Here is an 18139-nt window from a genome sequence, read left to right as displayed (position 1 = left end):
ACAGGAAGAGAAGAAGGAGTGCCGGGTTTTGTCATCACTGCCCCGTTGGAGCTCCTAAATGAAACAATGGAGAATAGAATAGAATAGAATAGATACAGCATAATTCAATCAATCTTATCGTATGTCTGTTTAACGTACAGTAATAGGCCTACTACTTCTTCAATATGTGTCAACAATAGGGACATTTAAGGAATAGAATAGAGTAACAGAATAGAAAATAATAAAAGTGTTGCCATAATACAGGAACACTAAATACAGCTATTATCAATCAGCATAGTTTAAAGAAGGAGTTAAAGAATCTAAGTAAATATAGATACAAGATAGTCCTGTGTTTGAAAATATAGTACATTTATAATAAATGGTCTGTGACCTGTGGGGAAATTACTTTCAATTTATTACGAAATAGGATATTCTGCATTATAGGTAAATTTACTTTGGATTAAAAGTATATTTTGATGCTAATACTTTTGTATATTGATTAAGTAGAATTTTGAATGCAGGATTTATACTTGTAACAGAGTATTTCTACACTGTGGTATTCCTACTTTTACTCAAGTAAAATATCGGACGGTGTATTCATGGCAGTTCCCCACCACGCCGCTAGATGGCGGACTCACACAGTTTGAGTGATGGGCACGCTCAATAAAAGCCGCTGAGCTGATCGTACAGCTCGAATCTAACTGGAATATCCATCCGCTGGGCCAAAATACATTCATTTTAACCCTTTTAACCAAGACAGACCGCTATTTATCCACCCTACTCCATCTAAACCACATCGTTTATATACTAACCGGTAAGTGTGTGGCTATATTAAACCTCTGTGCACTATCCACATCCATTCTCGATTGTAAACACAAATGTAGGTACTAAATTGATGGAGTTAATGGATAGATGAGAGTAACGTTACACATATATATATATATATATTTATTTATTTATTTTTTTAAGCGATTCTTTCTTAATAAGTGTCTCTAATGTGTGAGGTTTTTTGTTATTCTTACATCTTTTCTTGCGGATTTAACTGCGCAACATTTGGGTAAATAATTAGATTGTATCCCTGCTGGTCTGCTCTCTGGTTACCATCACAACCCTCCCTCCTCTTTAGTCATGGGAGTCATAGAGTAAACATAACACACTGTTAGCGTTACTCGTTTTTGGAAGCCTGTTATATTTCAAATAACATAATAAAATAAAATAAGTAGGCCTATATATGTGGTACAAGTAGGCAACATGCAATTCCTTTATTAGTGGTGTGTTTGTAAGGTGGGACTTTAATAGTGACTGCTTTTATGTATTATTATTCCACTACTTTCTTTGGTTTTTAGTCTGAAAGAGGATCAGCAAACATGTTCTACACCTGTGGTCCCAACGAGGCTATGGTGGTGTCAGGTAAAATGATGGCCTCTAGGCTATAGACTACTGGCTACATCAACTTTTTTTAAACTTTAACAAAAAAAACTAATACAGTACCATAATCAAAAGTTCATCATTCTTGTTTTTCATCCATCTGTTATAATGCTGTCATTCCAAAGTGAACAAAATATACAAATTATTTAAAAGCATCTACATGATAACCTATTTGAAAATGTTACATTTTTGTAAGCAAGGCTTATGAAATAGGAATTACTCAATGCTACTTAAGCAGTTTTTGGTTGAATATCTAATTCTAAAGTGAATCATGCTACAAAACCAGAAATTTGAAAAAAGTTGATGTTGCAATGTTTTGTTCATATCACTCAACCTCAGTCATGTCTGAAATCTGATTTGAGGCTCTGCTCGGTCTCTCATCTCTCCCAGGTTTCTGTCGTTCTCCTCCACTGATGATACCCGGAGGCCGAGTATTCGTCATCCCGTGTGTCCAGCAGTTACAGAGGTTGGCAAATGTGAATGTCCACTGTTACACATCTTTACATCCTGACGTTGCTGCTTTTTAACTGACGTTATTACCAGATGTACAGCACATGGCAAACGTGATAAGGTGGCAAAAAGCACTGCCTCAACATTAAATACAAATACAAATTGGAAAGGAAAGAGTAACTTTACTCTAAAGGATATTTTAATAAAAAGGTAATAAATCCTAGAACTCGGCGATATGGAGAAAATCAAATATCCCGACATTTTTGACCAAATACCTCGATATCTATATTGTGGTGATATTGTAGGGTTGACAATTGGTGCTTTCACAAAATATGCACACAATGACTGAGCAGTTATGTTATGTTGATATAATAACTATGTGCGTAAAGGCAAATAATAGAACAGCTAGAACAGTCTGGTAAGTTCAGGAAATTACATCGCTCTACTGTAATGCAGCCTTTAAAACCAGGAAAAGACAACACTTGTGGCATATCAGGATATTACGATATCCAAAATGTAAGACTATATCTGCCTCATATAGCGATATTGATATAATATCGATATATTGCCCAGCCCTAATAAATCCTATAAATATTAATAACAAATTTGCGATTGTAGTGCCAGGATGGCTGATGGACATAGATTCAATACAGTGGCCATCTTCTTCCTCCTCCTCACTAAATACAAATGATTACTAACATCTACATCTTTTTGGCTCTATACACCACCACAATGGAGTTGAAATGAAACAAACAAGATGTGCTTTAACTGCAGACTTTCAGCTTTAATTTGAGGGTATTTACATCCAAATCACGTGAACGGTGTAAGAATTACAACAGTTTGTATATGTGCCTCCCACTTTTTAAGGGACCAAAAGTAATGGGACAGATTAACAATCATAAATCAAACTTTCACTTTTTAATACTTGGTTGCAAATCCTTTGCAATCAATTCCAGCCTGAAGTCTGGAAGGCATAGACATCACCAGACGCTGGGTTTCATCCCTGGTGATGCTCTGCCAGGCCTCTACTGCAACTGTCTTCAGTTCCTGCTTGTTCTTGGGGCATTTTCCCTTCAGTTTTGTCTTCAGCAAGTGAAATGCATGCTCAATCGGATTCAGGTCAGGTGATTGACTTGGCCATTGCATAACATTCCACTTCTTTCCCTTAAAAAAACTCTTTGGTTGCTTTTCGCAGTATGCTTCGGGTCATTGTCCATCTGCACTGTGAAGCGCCGTCCAATGAGTTCTGAAGCATTTGGCTGAATATCAGCAGATAATATTGCCCGAAACACTTCAGAATTCATCCTGCTGCTTTTGTCAGCAGTCACATCATCAATAAATACAAGAGAACCAGTTCCATTGGCAGCCATACATGCCCACGCCATGACACTACCACCACCATACTTCACTGATGAGGTGGTATGCTTTGGATCATGAGCAGTTCCTTTCCTTCTCCATAGTCTTCTCTTCCCATCACTCTGGTACAAGATCTTTGTCTCATCTGTCCATAGGATGTTGTTCCAGAAATGTGAAGGCTTTTTTAGATGTTGTTTGGCAAACTCTAATCTGGCCTTCCTGTTTTTGAGGCTCACCAATGGTTTACATCTTGTAGTGAACCCTCTGTATTCACTCTGGTGAAGTCTTCTCTTGATTGTTGACTTTGACACACACACCTACCTCCTGGAGAGTGTTCTTGATCTGGCCAACTGTTGTGAAGGGTGTTTTCTTCACCAGGGAAAGTATTCTTCGGTCATCCACCACAGTTGTTTTCCGTGGTCTTCCGGGTCTTTTGGTGTTGCTGAGCTCACCGGTGCGTTCTTTCTTTTTAAGAATGTTCCAAACAGTTGATTTGGCCACACCTAATGTTTTTGCTATCTCTCTGATGGGTTTGTTTAGATTTTTCAGCCTAATGATGGCTTGCTTCACTGATAGTGACAGCTCTTTGGATCTCATATTGAGAGTTGACAGCAACAGATTCCAAATGCAAATAGCACACTTGAAATGAACTCTGGACCTTTTATCTGCTCCTTGTAAATGGGATAATGAGGGAATAACACACACCTGGCCATGGAACAGCTGAGCAGCCAATTGTCCCATTACTTTTGGTCCCTTAAAAAGTGGGAGGCACATATACAAACTGTTGTAATTCCTACACCGTTCACCTGATTTGGATGTAAATACCCTCAAATTAAAGCTGAAAGTCTGCAGTTAAAGCACATCTTGTTCGTTTCATTTCAACTCCATTGTGGTGGTGTATAGAGCCAAAAAGATTAGAATTGTGTCGATGTCCCAATATTTATGGACCTGACTGTATATTATGTCTAATAATGCCATTTGTGCTGCACTTAAACCATTGCTTACCTGTAAGTCAACATCTATCTCACAGGAGTAGTTTGCTTTCTGCACATGCCTCTCCTGCTTTTCATTTCATCATATGGCAACAGACTTAATGAGTCTTGTACCTGGCCTTGATCCTGTACCTGTAAAAGCATGCACTCAGTACTTTCTACTTTACTTACTACACAATACAAGTACAAAGCAGAAACTACTACACTTAAATGTGTGCCATTAGAGCAGTGGATAATCAATCAGTAATCATATTTTCCTTTATATGTCTCTCCCTGCCTCCCTCCAGGATTTCCCTGAACACTCTGACTCTGAATGTGAAGAGCGATAAAGTCTACACCCGCCACGGGGTGCCGATCTCTGTCACCGGGATAGCTCAGGTCAGTGTGCATCGCTGCAGAGGGAGCGACAGGAGGTTTAGCTAAGGAGGACAGGTATAGACTAATGGACACAACTCAACATGGCTGTGGCCGGGTGAGCTCAGTTGGTAGAGCAAGCGCACATATGTAAAGGTTTACTCTTCGACACAGCAGCTGCGGGTTCAACTCCGACCTGTGGCCCTTTGCTGCATGTCATTCCCCCTCTCTCCCCCCTTTCATGTCTTTATCTGTCCTGTGGAAATAAAGGCCTAAAAATGTCCCAAAAAATAATCTGAATAATAAAGATGTAGCTGCAACGTTTCTGTATCTACTCAAGCAACCTGCCTGAGTAACGAAGACGCTTAGGGGAGATGTAGTGGGGTATAAGTATACATTTTGTTAAGGAAATGTATCGGAGTAAAAGTATACATTTTATTTAGGAAAAGTAGTGGAGTAAAAGTAAAAGTTTCCAGAAATATAAATAACAAAGTAAAATACAGATCCGTGAAAATCAGGGGCGATTCTAGGATCAGACCTTTAGGGGGGCTCAGCCCCTAATGAGAATGTGACACGGATATAGTGCATGCAAAAGTGCGCCATGAAATAACCAACTTCTTCTCTGGGGACTACCACCGTTGAACTTCACAACCGCACTCCTGCTCTCCCTCTGACAGATTAGATGGAGCCTCAGCCAAAGGCGGGAGTCTGGCACATCCACCTCCGATTGGCCAACACTACGTTTCTGTTAACCCTTTCCTTGACTGGGTTACAGGTGCATAGCATCGGCGACAGACACACAGGATATTAAACCTGTTTCAAACCCTTTGAACCTGTAATTGTTTGTCCTCTGTCAATAACAGACAAGTTTGCAACTCTAACTTGAAGCACCAAAATTGATTAAAAAAAAAGCTTTTTATTATTATAATTTTTAGGGGGGCTGAGATGAAATGTAGGGGGGCTCAAGCCCCTCTGAAAAGGGTCTAAAATCGCCCATGGTGACAATTCTACTTAAGTACAGTAACGAAGTATTTGTACTTTGTTACATTACAACACTGGACATAGCGCATGAACCCAGCAATGCTGTCAGTGTGTCACTGTCATCACAACAGCCAACTAGCAGCTGTTTCTTACAGATGAAGATCCAGGGTCAGAACAAACAGATGCTGGCTGCAGCCTGCCAGATGTTCATGGGGAAGTCAGAGGCCGAGATCGCTCAGATTGCCTTGGAGACGCTGGAGGGACACCAGCGGGCCATCATCGCCCACCTGACTGTTGAGGTAAGGATGGGGTGGTTGTTCGTTTTGTCGTTGGATTGACTAAAGTTTAAATTCTGACATTTTAAGTTCAAGACGGTAATTAAACCGTGTTGCCCTGAAATAGTGTCACCATGTCTTGTTCGTGACAGATTTACGTGACAAATATTAATTTAGTGAGTTTTAGACAAAAAGAGAGAAAACGTTCATGTTTAAAGGTACACTGTGTAGTGTTTTAAGTATTTAATTAGGTAAAATCAATGTCTTCATTCATAAATATGTCCTCATTGGTGTAAAATGACCTCTGCCAATGATCTGACTTATTCTCGTAAGCGAAGAATTTAACTTATCTGTATTTACATTGTACGGGCAATAAGGGGACATAAAGCACTAGCCTACCTGTCTAGCTAATCCACAACGCGTTTTCGTTCAGAGCCAGCGTCACGTGACTGAAACCAGCTGAAACGGAGAAGGAGATCAGTGAGAGGCGCTTGTCACTGCCCCGGAAAGCCTGCACTGCACTTTAGTTCATAATGGAGGATCATACTTAATGCCGAACCACAGGAGAATGAATCCCCGTCGCCAAAAAAGCGAAAATTGGAAGACATGTTGTCATAGCTTCTTGGTACATAACAGCTACCGTAGTTGCAACACGCATTTGAAAAAGGGAGGCGCTAGAGAGCACTATTCGTTTGAATGCAAAATACAATTTCTAGATGGGAGAAATTCCTACACAGTGTACCCTTAAAGGTTTGTTTATGTCACATTGCCTTCTTGACTGTAAAGGCACAGATGCTAATAGCAGGGCTGAGCATGTAAAACATATCTAACTTGTATTGTTTTGATTCTATTTTGACCTAGAGAGACAGTAAATACCACATACCTCTTACAGGAGATCTACAAGGACCGAAAAAAGTTCTCGGAGCAGGTTTTTAAGGTGGCGTCCTCTGACCTGGTCAACATGGGCATCAGCGTGGTCAGCTACACGCTCAAAGATGTTCACGACGACCAGGTAACCGCATATCTTCAAACAAGTATTTTTCAATTATTAATTTCCTAGTCTATATCCACGACGTTCCACTTCCGGGATTGCTCCGGTGCCGCAGGAAATTTCACTCTTTTTTTTTTTTGTCCATTACCTTCTTCTTTCTTCGTGTTGTAATTCTAAACTCCGGTGGATTTCTGAGGACTATGGTTAACTGCTCCTCAGATCTCTGCAGGGTAAATCCAGACAGCTAGCTAGACTATCTGTCCAATCTGAGGTTTCTGTTGCACGACTAAAACAACCTTTGAACCTACATTCGTTCCACCAAAACAAGTTCCTTCCCGAGGCTATTTAGCAGCGGCACTGTGGCTCCGTCCGGCGCTTAGCACCGCCCAAGATGATTGTGATTGTGACAAACCAGAGCACGTTTTTCTCCCATCCCGGAATGCTGTGTAGACTAGCCAGACCCTCCTCCGCAGCGCTGTGGAGGAAGGTCTGGCTCTGCGAGACTAGTCATTTTCAGAAATGGAACAAAACTTTAACATTTATAATTTGATGTGTATTTAGTGAGTTTGCTAGGGTCTCTTAATTCTTTTTAACAAATTGATGACCATCTAATTCAAGATAAAAAAAATTATATATTGAAACTGTACACAACAGAACGACGCATCCTATCGAGATGCACATTTCTCACTTCTGTTTTTCATTTTCTGTTGACTACAGAAAAAGCTGCCATAGCTACATCATGTTAGCTCAAAAATAAAAGGGATTTTCTGTATCTTTGAATCATTCTGTTTTGACATCTCTTTCTGGTACTCAGGATTATCTGCATTCGCTGGGAAAAGCTCGAACTGCCCAGGTTCAGAAAGACGCTCGCATTGGAGAGGCCAAGAACAAGAGAGATGCTGTGATCAGGGTGAGATATATCACGTTGTCTCCCTCCCCCCAGGATGTTGTTATTCCTATGAAGGTGTCTCATTTCAACATAACCATCGGGCAGCAACAGGGTGTATTGGAATTGACGATCAACTTGTTTTTAGAAGTCTGTTTTTAGAGTAAGTCAGTCACATAGTTTGTTCTGCTCAGTCCCCAGTGGTATTTATGATTGCTCGTATCTTAAGCATCTTCATCCTGTTTATTCTATTTTCAAGACTTATTCCCACTGATCCCTATTTTCTCCCTCCTTTATCTCCTCCTGTTCCTGCAGGAGGCTCATGCGATGCAGGAGAAAGTCTCGGCTCAGTACAAGAATGAGATCGACATGGCAAAGGCCCAGAGGGACTATGAGCTGAAGAAGGCTGCCTATGACATCGAGGTCAACACAAAGAAGGCTGAGTCAGAGATGGCCTACCAGCTGCAGGTAGACACGGGGTGAATACGAACTGCGTGACTGCAATCAGTAACACATTTACTGACCTGGAGCTAATATTTTATAATATTGACTGACAAAATATAATATGCGCATACTGTATCTTCCAGGTAGCGAAGACGAAGCAGCTCATCGAGGAGGAGAAGATGCAGGTCCAGGTGGTGGAGCGGACGCAGCAAATCATGCTGCAGGAGCAGGAGATCAGCCGCAGGGAGAAGGAGCTGGAGGCCAAGGTGAAGAAACCTGCAGAGGCTGAGAGGTACCGCCTGGAGAAACTGGCCGAGGCTCAGCGGTGAGTTGCAAGGGCTCACTGCGCTTCCAAAACAACAAGGCAGTGTTGTGAGAAGGCAGGTGGTCTTTCAGTTTTTAGTACCAAAGTTTAAGGCCCCTGTCTTTGCAGTACGTTTGCTCTTGTTGATGTATCCCGAGGAAAGCTGAATTTCCTGTTGTTTGGTGGATTGCAGAAACCTTTATTTTGTATTACCCTCCTTTTTATGTAAGTAGGCTTTCTACAACTCCTATTCACACAGATAGATAAGGTATGTCATGGTATGGTTAGGTAAATTAAAACAAGTAGTGGAGGAAGTACACTAATCTTTTGCTTAAGTAAAAGTATCAACAACAGAGTGGAGAAATACCATGTTACAGTAAAGTAAAAGTCCTGCATTCAAAATCTTACTTGAGTAAAAGTACAAAAGTATTAGCATCAAAATATATCTAAATTACCAAATGTAAAAGTACTCACGATGCAGAATGGCCCATGTCAGAATAATATACAGTATATTACCATATACATTATTGCAATATAATTATTTATGTATAAATGTTCCACATCACTTTAATGATGCAGCTGGTTAAGGTGGTACTGATTTTAATTACTTTATTTTATTCCAGCTAGAGCTTTACCTTTTCTTAACCTACAATAAATACATCATCATCATCATCATCATCATCATCATCATCATCATCATCATCGTCATCATCAGCATCATCATTTATTTGTTGATTACATTTTGTAATATTGATCTGAATCTGGAAAGTAACTAGTTACTAAATTTATCAAATGAATGTAGTGAAGTAAAACAATACTTGCCTCTGAATGGAGTGGATTAGAAGTATACGGTAGCAGAAAATGGAAATACTTATGTAAAGTGCAAGTATCTCAATTGTTCTCAAATACAGTACTTGAGTAAATGTACTTGGTTATTTTCCAACGATGATTAAAACAAGACAGGTGGAACTGAATGCGACTTTTTACAGCCACTGACAAATCGTTTTTTTTAAGAAAACAATCCCAACGTATCATAGTGACAGAGTGTGAAATCCATTAAACATGATACTGTGCTTCTTTTGATGATTAAAGGTCCCATGACATGCTGCTTTTTGGACGCTTTTATATAGACCTTAGTGGTCCCCTAATACTGTATCTGAAGTCTCTTTTATATAGACCTTAGTGGTCCTCTAATACTGTATCTGAAGTCTCTTTTATATAGACCTTAGTGGTCCCCTAATATTGTATCTGAAGTCTCTTTTATATAGGCCTTAGTGGTCCCCTAATACTGTATCTGAAGTCTCTTTTATATAGGCCTTAGTGGTCCCCTAATACTGTATCTGAAGTCTCTTTTATATAGGCCTTAGTGGCCCCCTAATACTGTATCTGAAGTCTCTTTTATATAGGCCTTAGTGGCCCCCTAATACTGTATCTGAAGTCTCTTTTATATAGGCCTTAGTGGCCCCCTAATACTGTATCTGAAGTCTCTTTCCCAAAATTCAGCCTTGGTGCAGAATTACAGCCACTAGAGCCAGTCCCACAATGAGCTTTCCTTAGGATGTGCCATTTCTGTGTCTGTAGCTTTAAATGCTATTGAGGAGGAGAGAGGGGGGGCAAGGTGGAGAGTGGAGGTGTGGCCTTGACCAACTGCCATGCTTCGCTTGTTTGCAAGCCATGATGTCTCTCTCTTTCTCATGGGCGGGCCAAATTCTCTGGGCGGGCAAAGCAGAGAAAGGGGAGGTAACCTTGCCCCTTATGACGTCATAAGGAGGAGATTCCAGATCGGCCCATCTGAGCTTTCATTTTCTCAAAGGCGGAGCAGGATACCCAGGGCTCGGTTTACACTTATCGCCATTTCTAGCCACTGGGGGACCATAGGCAGGCTGGGGGAACTCATATTAAGGTTGAAAAACCTCATAAAGTGAATTTTTCATGCCATGGGACCTTTAAGTGAAAAAAGAGATCAGACTCAACTCTGCCTCCTGTTGTAGTATTGATCGTGATATAGTAGTATCATTCACTCTTGGCTGAACCATCTGTGGTTTTCTGTCTGAGTCCGCTTTTCTTTCTCTCTCGCTGTCCAGTCTTAAGTTGATCATGGAGGCGGAGGCCGAAGCCGAGTCCATCAGGGTGAGTCACAGATCATCACAACAACTGATTCCAAACTCAGCTGTCTTTAGTTTTTCAAAACAGTTTAAAAATGAAAATCAAGTTAAGAGTTGTTTTTTTTTTTAAATATTGATCTTATGCCCACAAACGTTCTTGTTGTGTGTATGAGTCGCAAAGTATCTCATTTGGGAGTAGTTTCTCCTCAGTGTTTTCTGGAAAAGTACCCCGGGCGTCCTCTTGTCTCCTTCAGATGAAAGGTGAGGCCGAGGCGTTTGCAGTGGAGGCCAAGGGTCGCGCTGAGGCAGAGCAGATGGCGAAGAAGGCAGAGGCCTTCCAGCAGTACAAGGACGGAGCCATGGTGGACATGCTGCTGCAGCAACTACCTCTGGTGAGAGACAACATAGTGTGCAGTCTATAACAGCCGTTTATACCTTACATACTGTCCTAATTACGACATTTTGGAATTTGAAGAAGAAAGCGTCAGAGAAAATATCATACAATTATATTTAAGTTTGTAAAGGTTTTAACATTTGTATGTGGGTTGTTTGATTTGGTTACAAATCCATCCCTGGGTTCCACTTACTGTCCTAATTACAGCTAATAATTGGCTCTATTTACTGCACCTTTTTTCAAAGCCATGAACAAAAACATATTGAGGATATAAATTGTATCAGAAAACAAAAACAAAAGTATCAATGCTAATTTGTTTTCTTTGGAGTGACAGCACAATGCTTTGTTTTTAGAAACTTGAGAAATTCAAGTACTGCTTTTTTAATTTCACATTTTAGAATTTAAGAAGAAATTGTCAAGAAAATATGAAATTACATGTATATTGTTTCAGTTATATATTTGTAAAGGTTTTAACATTTGGCAATATCCGTCTTTCACCAGATGGCAGAAGAGATCAGCAGGCCTCTGTGTGCAGCCAACAAGGTTACCATGGTATCCAGTGGAGGCGGGGAGGTGGGCGCAGCCAAACTGTCAGGAGAGGTGCTGGACATCATGGTCCGCCTCCCTGAGGCTGTGGAGAAACTGACTGGAGTCAACATCTCCCAGGTAACACAAACACTATATAATCCTGTATTTCACTGGACTCGCTGACTCTGGTCTGCTGATACATGTCATGTCAAATGCATCATGGACGATGCATGAAGAATGTATATCACAGCTGCATTAATTGATTATTTTTGTTGCCAATTGAAGGCAGAAGAACTCCAAAGCATCCTGGCATTTTGTCACCTTCATATGGATAATGTGTCAGCATTAACAGTTTCATACAGTCAGGTCCATAAATATTGGGACATCGACACAATTCTAATCTTTTTGAAATGAAACGAACAAGATGTGCTTTAACTGCAGACTTTCAGCTTTAATTTGAGGGTATTCACATCCAAATCAGGTGAACGGTGTAGGAATTACAACAGTTTGTATATGTGCCTCCCACTTTTTAAGGGACCAAAAGTAATGGGACAGATTAACAATCATAAATCAAACTTTCACTTCTTAATACTTGGTTGCAAATCCTTTGCATTCAATTACAGCCTGAAGTCTGGAACGCATAGACATCACCAGACGCTGGGTTTCATCCCTGGTGATGCTCTGCCAGGCCTCTACTGCAACTGTCTTCAGTTCCTGCTTGTTCTTGGGGCATTTTCCCTTCAGTTTTGTCTTCAGCAAGTGAAATGCATGCTCAATCGGATTCAGGTCAGGTGATTGACTTGGCCATTGCATAACATTCCACTTCTTTCCCTTAAAAAACTCTTTGGTTGCTTTCGCAGTATGCTTCGGGTCATTGTCCATCTGCACTGTGAAGCGCCGTCCAATGAGTTCTGAAGCATTTGGCTGAATATGAGCAGATAATATTGCCCGAAACACTTCAGAATTCATCCTGCTGCTTTTGTCAGCAGTCACATCATCAATAAATACAAGAGAACCAGTTCCATTGGCAGCCATACATGCCCTACGCCATGACACTACCACCACCATACTTCACTGATGAGGTGGTATGCTTTGGATCATGAGCAGTTCCTTTCCTTCTCCATACTCTTCTCTTCCCATCACTCTGGTACAAGTTGATCTTTGTCTCATCTGTCCATAGGATGTTGTTCCAGAAATGTGAAGGCTTTTTTAGATGTTGTTTGGCAACTCTAATCTGGCCTTCCTGTTGTTGAGGCTCACCAATGGTTTACATCTTGTAGTGAACCCTCTGTATTCACTCTGGTGAAGTCTTCTCTTGATTGTTGACTTTGACACACACACACCTACCTCCTGGAGAGTGTTCTTGATCTGGCCAACTGTTGTGAAGGGTGTTTTTCTTCACCAGGGAAAGTATTCTTCGGTCATCCACCACAGTTGTTTTCCGTGGTCTTCCGGGTCTTTTGGTGTTGCTGAGCTCACCGGTGCGTTCTTTCTTTTTTAAGAATGTTCCAAACAGTTGATTTGGCCACACCTAATGTTTTTGCTATCTCTCTGATGGGTTTGTTTAGATTTTTCAGCCTAATGATGGCTTGCTTCACTGATAGTGACAGCTCTTTGGATCTCATATTGAGAGTTGACAGCAACAGATTCCAAATGTAAATAGCACACTTGAAATGAACTCTGGACCTTTTATCTGCTCCTTGTAAATGGGATAATGAGGGAATAACAAACACCTGGCCATGGAACAGCTGAGCAGCCAATTGTCCCATTACTTTTGGTCCCTTAAAAAGTGGGAGGCACATATACAAACTGTTGTAATTCCTACACCATTCACCTGATTTGGATGTAAATACCCTCAAATTAAAGCTGAAAGTCTGCAGTTAAAGCACATCTTGTTCATTTCATTTCAACTCCATTGTGGTGGTGTATAGAGCCAAAAAGATTAGAATTGTGTCGATGTCCCAATATTTATGGACCTGACTGTAGATTGAACATCCAGCAGCTTTTCTGTCAGCTAGTTGCTAACTCCGACATTTGCTGTTGGCCCGGTAGCATACAGTGGGTTTTATCAGAATGGGAAATGGGGTTGATGAGAGCAGTGAGAGACTGAACTAGACCGTGAATAGGCTTAAAAGCTTTAAGTTAAGCTCTAATGCTCTGAGCGTTGTCGCCATTTATTAATATAAAGAAATTGAAACTGAACTTTAAGAAAAGACGTCTCTCTCTTTCCCTCTTGTTTGTGTCCATTCTGCAGGTGATCTCTCGTACAGGCTGAAGAGAATCAACCAGTCTGATGACCGGACAGATCCACTCCCCCCTCCCCCCTCCGCCCTCCCCTAGCCGTATCAGCTGCCTGGACTCTTTGCATGAGTCTGCTAACACTAACAGCCTCTCTCTTCTAGTCCCATTTCTGTCTCGCAGCATCCGGTCAGCTGTTTCCCCCCCATGTAGCTCTGTAGACATCTTGCTGTGATGTTTCTGTGTTGTGAAAACACGTACACTTCCTTTGGTCACTGATACCCAGGTCTATCTGGGCTAAAGTATTGTACTCATCCGGCTACAGTTACAGTTTTTATTTCAGTTATTTGTTTTTATATATTGCCCTGGTACTGTATTACATTCAGCCTCAACACAAAGCACTCCAATTACAATACTTTCCACATATTTTCTTTTTAAAAATTCAGGCCTGTGACTTACTTTACATTGGCTTGACCCGATTTTTAAATTCATAGCAACAAGTAACTGTAGCCTCTGTGTGTCCAGTACTTTTTACATTTTCACTTTCTTCTCTCTGCACTGCACGCTAATGAGAAAGTCTTTATTCGTCTCCTTTTGTCTGAGTCTCTCCCCGCTGTCTGTGTTTACTTTTACCTCCATTACTGCCTGTCCACTGCCTCGCTGCCAAACCGTAAGTGCATCTTAACATGAATGTTTAACACCAACACGCATTCAAAACCTTGATTTACTAATGCTACTATCATTGCATAGTCTAGACCAAAACCACTGCCTTTGGTTTGAGCCATCACTCATTTATCATCATGGGATTCTGATGGAATTCATATTTAATTTATCAAGAGGGATTAGTCAATCATTTTGACCTTTTAATCTTTAAAGTTGTCATGGATGGTTGCAAATTAAGGTAATCAAAATTGTGATGCCATCTGTAAATCGGTATGCCATTACTATGTCTTATATACTGTATATTTTTTACATCTGTCATTGTTTTCTATTTTATATTTGTGTGTTCTCCATCCACAATAATGTCTTCTAGTCTTTTCCTGCTGAATCAGTGTTAATACTTTGGGGATTTTTGGAAGATTACTTTTTTAAGGACCCTTGCATAAGGCATACCAGTATAATATAGTATATCAAACATTAAAACCCTGTGGAGCAGCCCCTTACCCCACTTTTCTCTGTGATGTCATGCAAAAATATTAACAAATGTTGTGTGGGTTCACTAACCTGAACCCACCTTTAGTTCTATCTACCCTAGTCTATATCCACGACGTTCCACTTCCGGGATTGCTCCGGTGCTGCAGGAAATTCCGCCGGATGCATGTCTTTTCCGTTTCCTTCTGCTTTCTTTGTGTTGGAATTTTAAATTTGGTGGATTTCTGAGGACTATGGTTAACTGCTCCTCAGATCTCTGCAGGGTAAATTGAGACAGCTAGCTAGACTATCTGTCCAATCTGAGTTTTCTCTCTCACGACTATTTTGCAGCTGCTCTGTGAGGAGTTTAGCACCGTCTATGACGATTGTGATTGGTTTAAAGAAATGCCATTAATCCAGAGCACGTTTTCCTCCCATCCCCGAATGCTGTGTGGAGTAGCCAGACCCTCCTTCAGCGTGCTTTGGAGGAGGGTCTGGCAAAGCGAGACTACATATAACTTCAGGTTCTATACTAAGCACTTCCGTATTAAACAATTTAAAAAAAATTTAAATAAATATTTATCTAACTGATATTTTTATATATATCATCAGAGCACTGCAGTGGTCACTTTCTACTGGATGCTTACAATGTTGGCAATTCAGGAAATTCAGCTCAATTTACTGTTAACCTTTAAAGCTCTTAATGTATAAATCATAATGATATGAATTATGTTATTTATGATGAAAGTTTATGACTTATGATGAAATTTTCAATGGATCAAAAGCAGTTTTTTTTGTCATAATCTAATGCTGTAATGACCATCATAGGTAAAGCCCCCTCTCCCTGTCCATCATTAACAGTGGGGTCACAGGTCAGGGATTCTGTCTTTTCCCAAGGACACTTAAACAAAAAAAAAAAGGATCTAGGCCAGAAATTGAGCTTGAACCTGGATCTTATGGTTCAGGTTCCTTTGAGACTTTGCCACCCTGTAGCCCAGTAATGCATACACTGTACTAAATGTATACATTAAGTAAAGTGGCACCATTTATGTTATTATAGCAAGTTGTGTAGCAGCTCTAATAATAATCTAATAATAGGTGTAGCTTGTAGAACTAAAGGTAAATGTGGTGCAAAGTATAGCTTTATTATGGTAGCAATGGGAATACCACAGTCTAACTGTGAGATAACTGTATTGAAATGCTGAACTATGTATCATTGTTGTTTTTCAAAGGCGATGCTAAAGAGTCAGATTACTGTTAGATTACTGATTGTCAGATGATGTCAGCTTGTACTTCAGGGAAAAGGATGTATTGTGTAATGTACTTATGTGTTAACTTATTACTTTATGATACAAAGTTAATATCAAACAATCCATTGTAAGGAGGTTAAAATCTCTTGCAATGTATATTTGTGATTTATCATCTTATAGTCGATGCATCTGTCACGCAGAATGATACGCTAGTGAGGGTTTAGCTCTGAAGTGTTAGTGTTCCTAAAACGTGTTGCAACTTGCCTTATATCATAACCCCAATTACACTGTCACCTCCAACGCTCTGGGGCAAAATGTTGATTTGTATCAGCAAGACATCAAAAGGTATTTAAACATTTAGGAATCTTTAGATTTAGAATTGCATGTCCGATTTAGTTTGACTGAGCTGTATGATGTATGGCGCTAAATGTAACCATAATGGTCCTTTTATTTCTCCTCCATGATACAACTAAACACCTCACTGTTTGTCCGTCAGTCACTGTGTTCGCTGCCCTGCTGATTACAGCACAGCCAAATCAAATGTATTGAAATAGTTTTTCTGAAGGTAACTTTAATTTATTTGAAGGTTATTTTGCATGCATATCCATACCTGTCAGTCCCACTTTAACTGTAATTTATTCTTGCATATGTTTTAAGTCAGGACGCTGTACTTTACTGTGGAATTACCAAAGTAGGAGGAGATTTTTTTCATTAGCTTTAGAAAAGGAAATGTGATCTTTGTTCCTCTGAAATTCAGTTTTAAGTGTAATCATACTCTGAAGTGGCACTACGCGTGGATATAGATGTATTTATACAGTATATATATATATATAAATATTTGATATTTAATGCAGTATCAGTGTAGCACTGTTATCTTCACAGGTAACCATTAACAACTAACTTTTACTAACAGCAGTGTTTCACTATAAATGTATTTACGCTATAATCCGTTTTGAAGAGTTTTCTGTGTTATTTCAACTCAGCAGTGAAGTTCGGCCAAGGATAATGGCACATTGTTGCTTTTTAATTACTGTCTGTGAACTTCAGCTTCAGATTTTCTTTTCTGGAAATTGTTATTCTACATAACTCTACAAATTAAAGCTGTCATTAAATTGCTAAAGGGAAACCATGTATGTCCTTTACTATTTCTAAAAACAGAATAATTATATCCTATATTTAACTGATACATGTTACTTATTAGTCTTTATGTATTCCTGTTTAACTCATGTACTTCTGTTTATACATTTGACTTGTGCTTGGTTTAAGCTTATTTGTGCCAGTTTTTTATTTGTTTTCATCAATGGGCACGTTGTGTTGAATTGTAACAGCATAATGTTCATATGGAGAAGCTGTCACATGCATGGCCTAATAAACTTTTTTTTCCTACACATTTTTAAGGTTTTCCTTTCATTGATCTGTCACTGAATGTTGATTTTAGGTGTCTAGTTCACACTTGCACTTCCCTGGGAGCTGCAGTGTTCTACTGTTTGCACTGGGTAGCTCTACTGGAACACAGTGCCTTGCCCAAGAGTAAGTTGCTGGCGCAGTTGTTCCTGTTGTTGAATCTCAATTTATTTATTTTTGTCTGGGGATTCAAACTAATAACCATGTAACACAGCCCTTGTTCTCACCCTAATGCTAAAGCCATGATAACAAACGTGGGTCATTTTATGTGACATAAACTCTATATCAGCTGATGTGGACATTTAAGCTACATGCAAATGAAAAATAATACTATATAGTAAGGATGCAAGAACACTGCAGCAAATGGGGTATTTTTAAATGGTGGCTATTTAAATGAATTTGAGAACTGCATATGCTGAATTATATAGCCATATAGCGTCCAATCTAAGACCAACATTTACATATTAATTGTTCATCTTAGTGATGTATCTACTAACCACACACTGCAGGATCATTAATACACCGGAAACCACTGTACGGACGTTGGAAGCTGTGTCAAGTTAGCTAGAGATAGCCGAACTAATGCAGGAAGTAGGAGGATGTTGTCTTCAAAATTAAGACATAAACCGCCTGAGAAATACAGGCATTT

General features: G+C 39.8%; 1 protein-coding gene across 1 annotated transcript; it reads left to right on the top strand.

The window, feature by feature from the left end:
* Positions 1 to 555: 555 nt before the first annotated feature.
* On the top strand, positions 556 to 17476 carry flot1a (flotillin 1a). Its single transcript, XM_078267846.1, has 13 exons — positions 556 to 793; positions 1326 to 1389; positions 1798 to 1873; positions 4493 to 4583; positions 5696 to 5839; positions 6708 to 6827; positions 7621 to 7716; positions 8008 to 8160; positions 8280 to 8461; positions 10525 to 10570; positions 10800 to 10937; positions 11441 to 11605; positions 13722 to 17476. The coding sequence occupies exons 2-13, from the start codon at positions 1347 to 1349 to the stop codon at positions 13740 to 13742; spliced, it is 1275 nt and encodes a 424-aa protein (XP_078123972.1). The 5' UTR covers positions 556 to 793; positions 1326 to 1346; the 3' UTR covers positions 13743 to 17476.
* Positions 17477 to 18139: the final 663 nt, after the last annotated feature.

Source organism: Sander vitreus, chromosome 14 (genome assembly GCF_031162955.1).
Source record: "Sander vitreus isolate 19-12246 chromosome 14, sanVit1, whole genome shotgun sequence".
Taxonomy (NCBI): Eukaryota; Metazoa; Chordata; class Actinopteri; order Perciformes; family Percidae; genus Sander; species Sander vitreus.
Note: the sequence above shows the minus strand (reverse complement) of the source record. Positions and strands in the feature narration are given on the sequence as shown.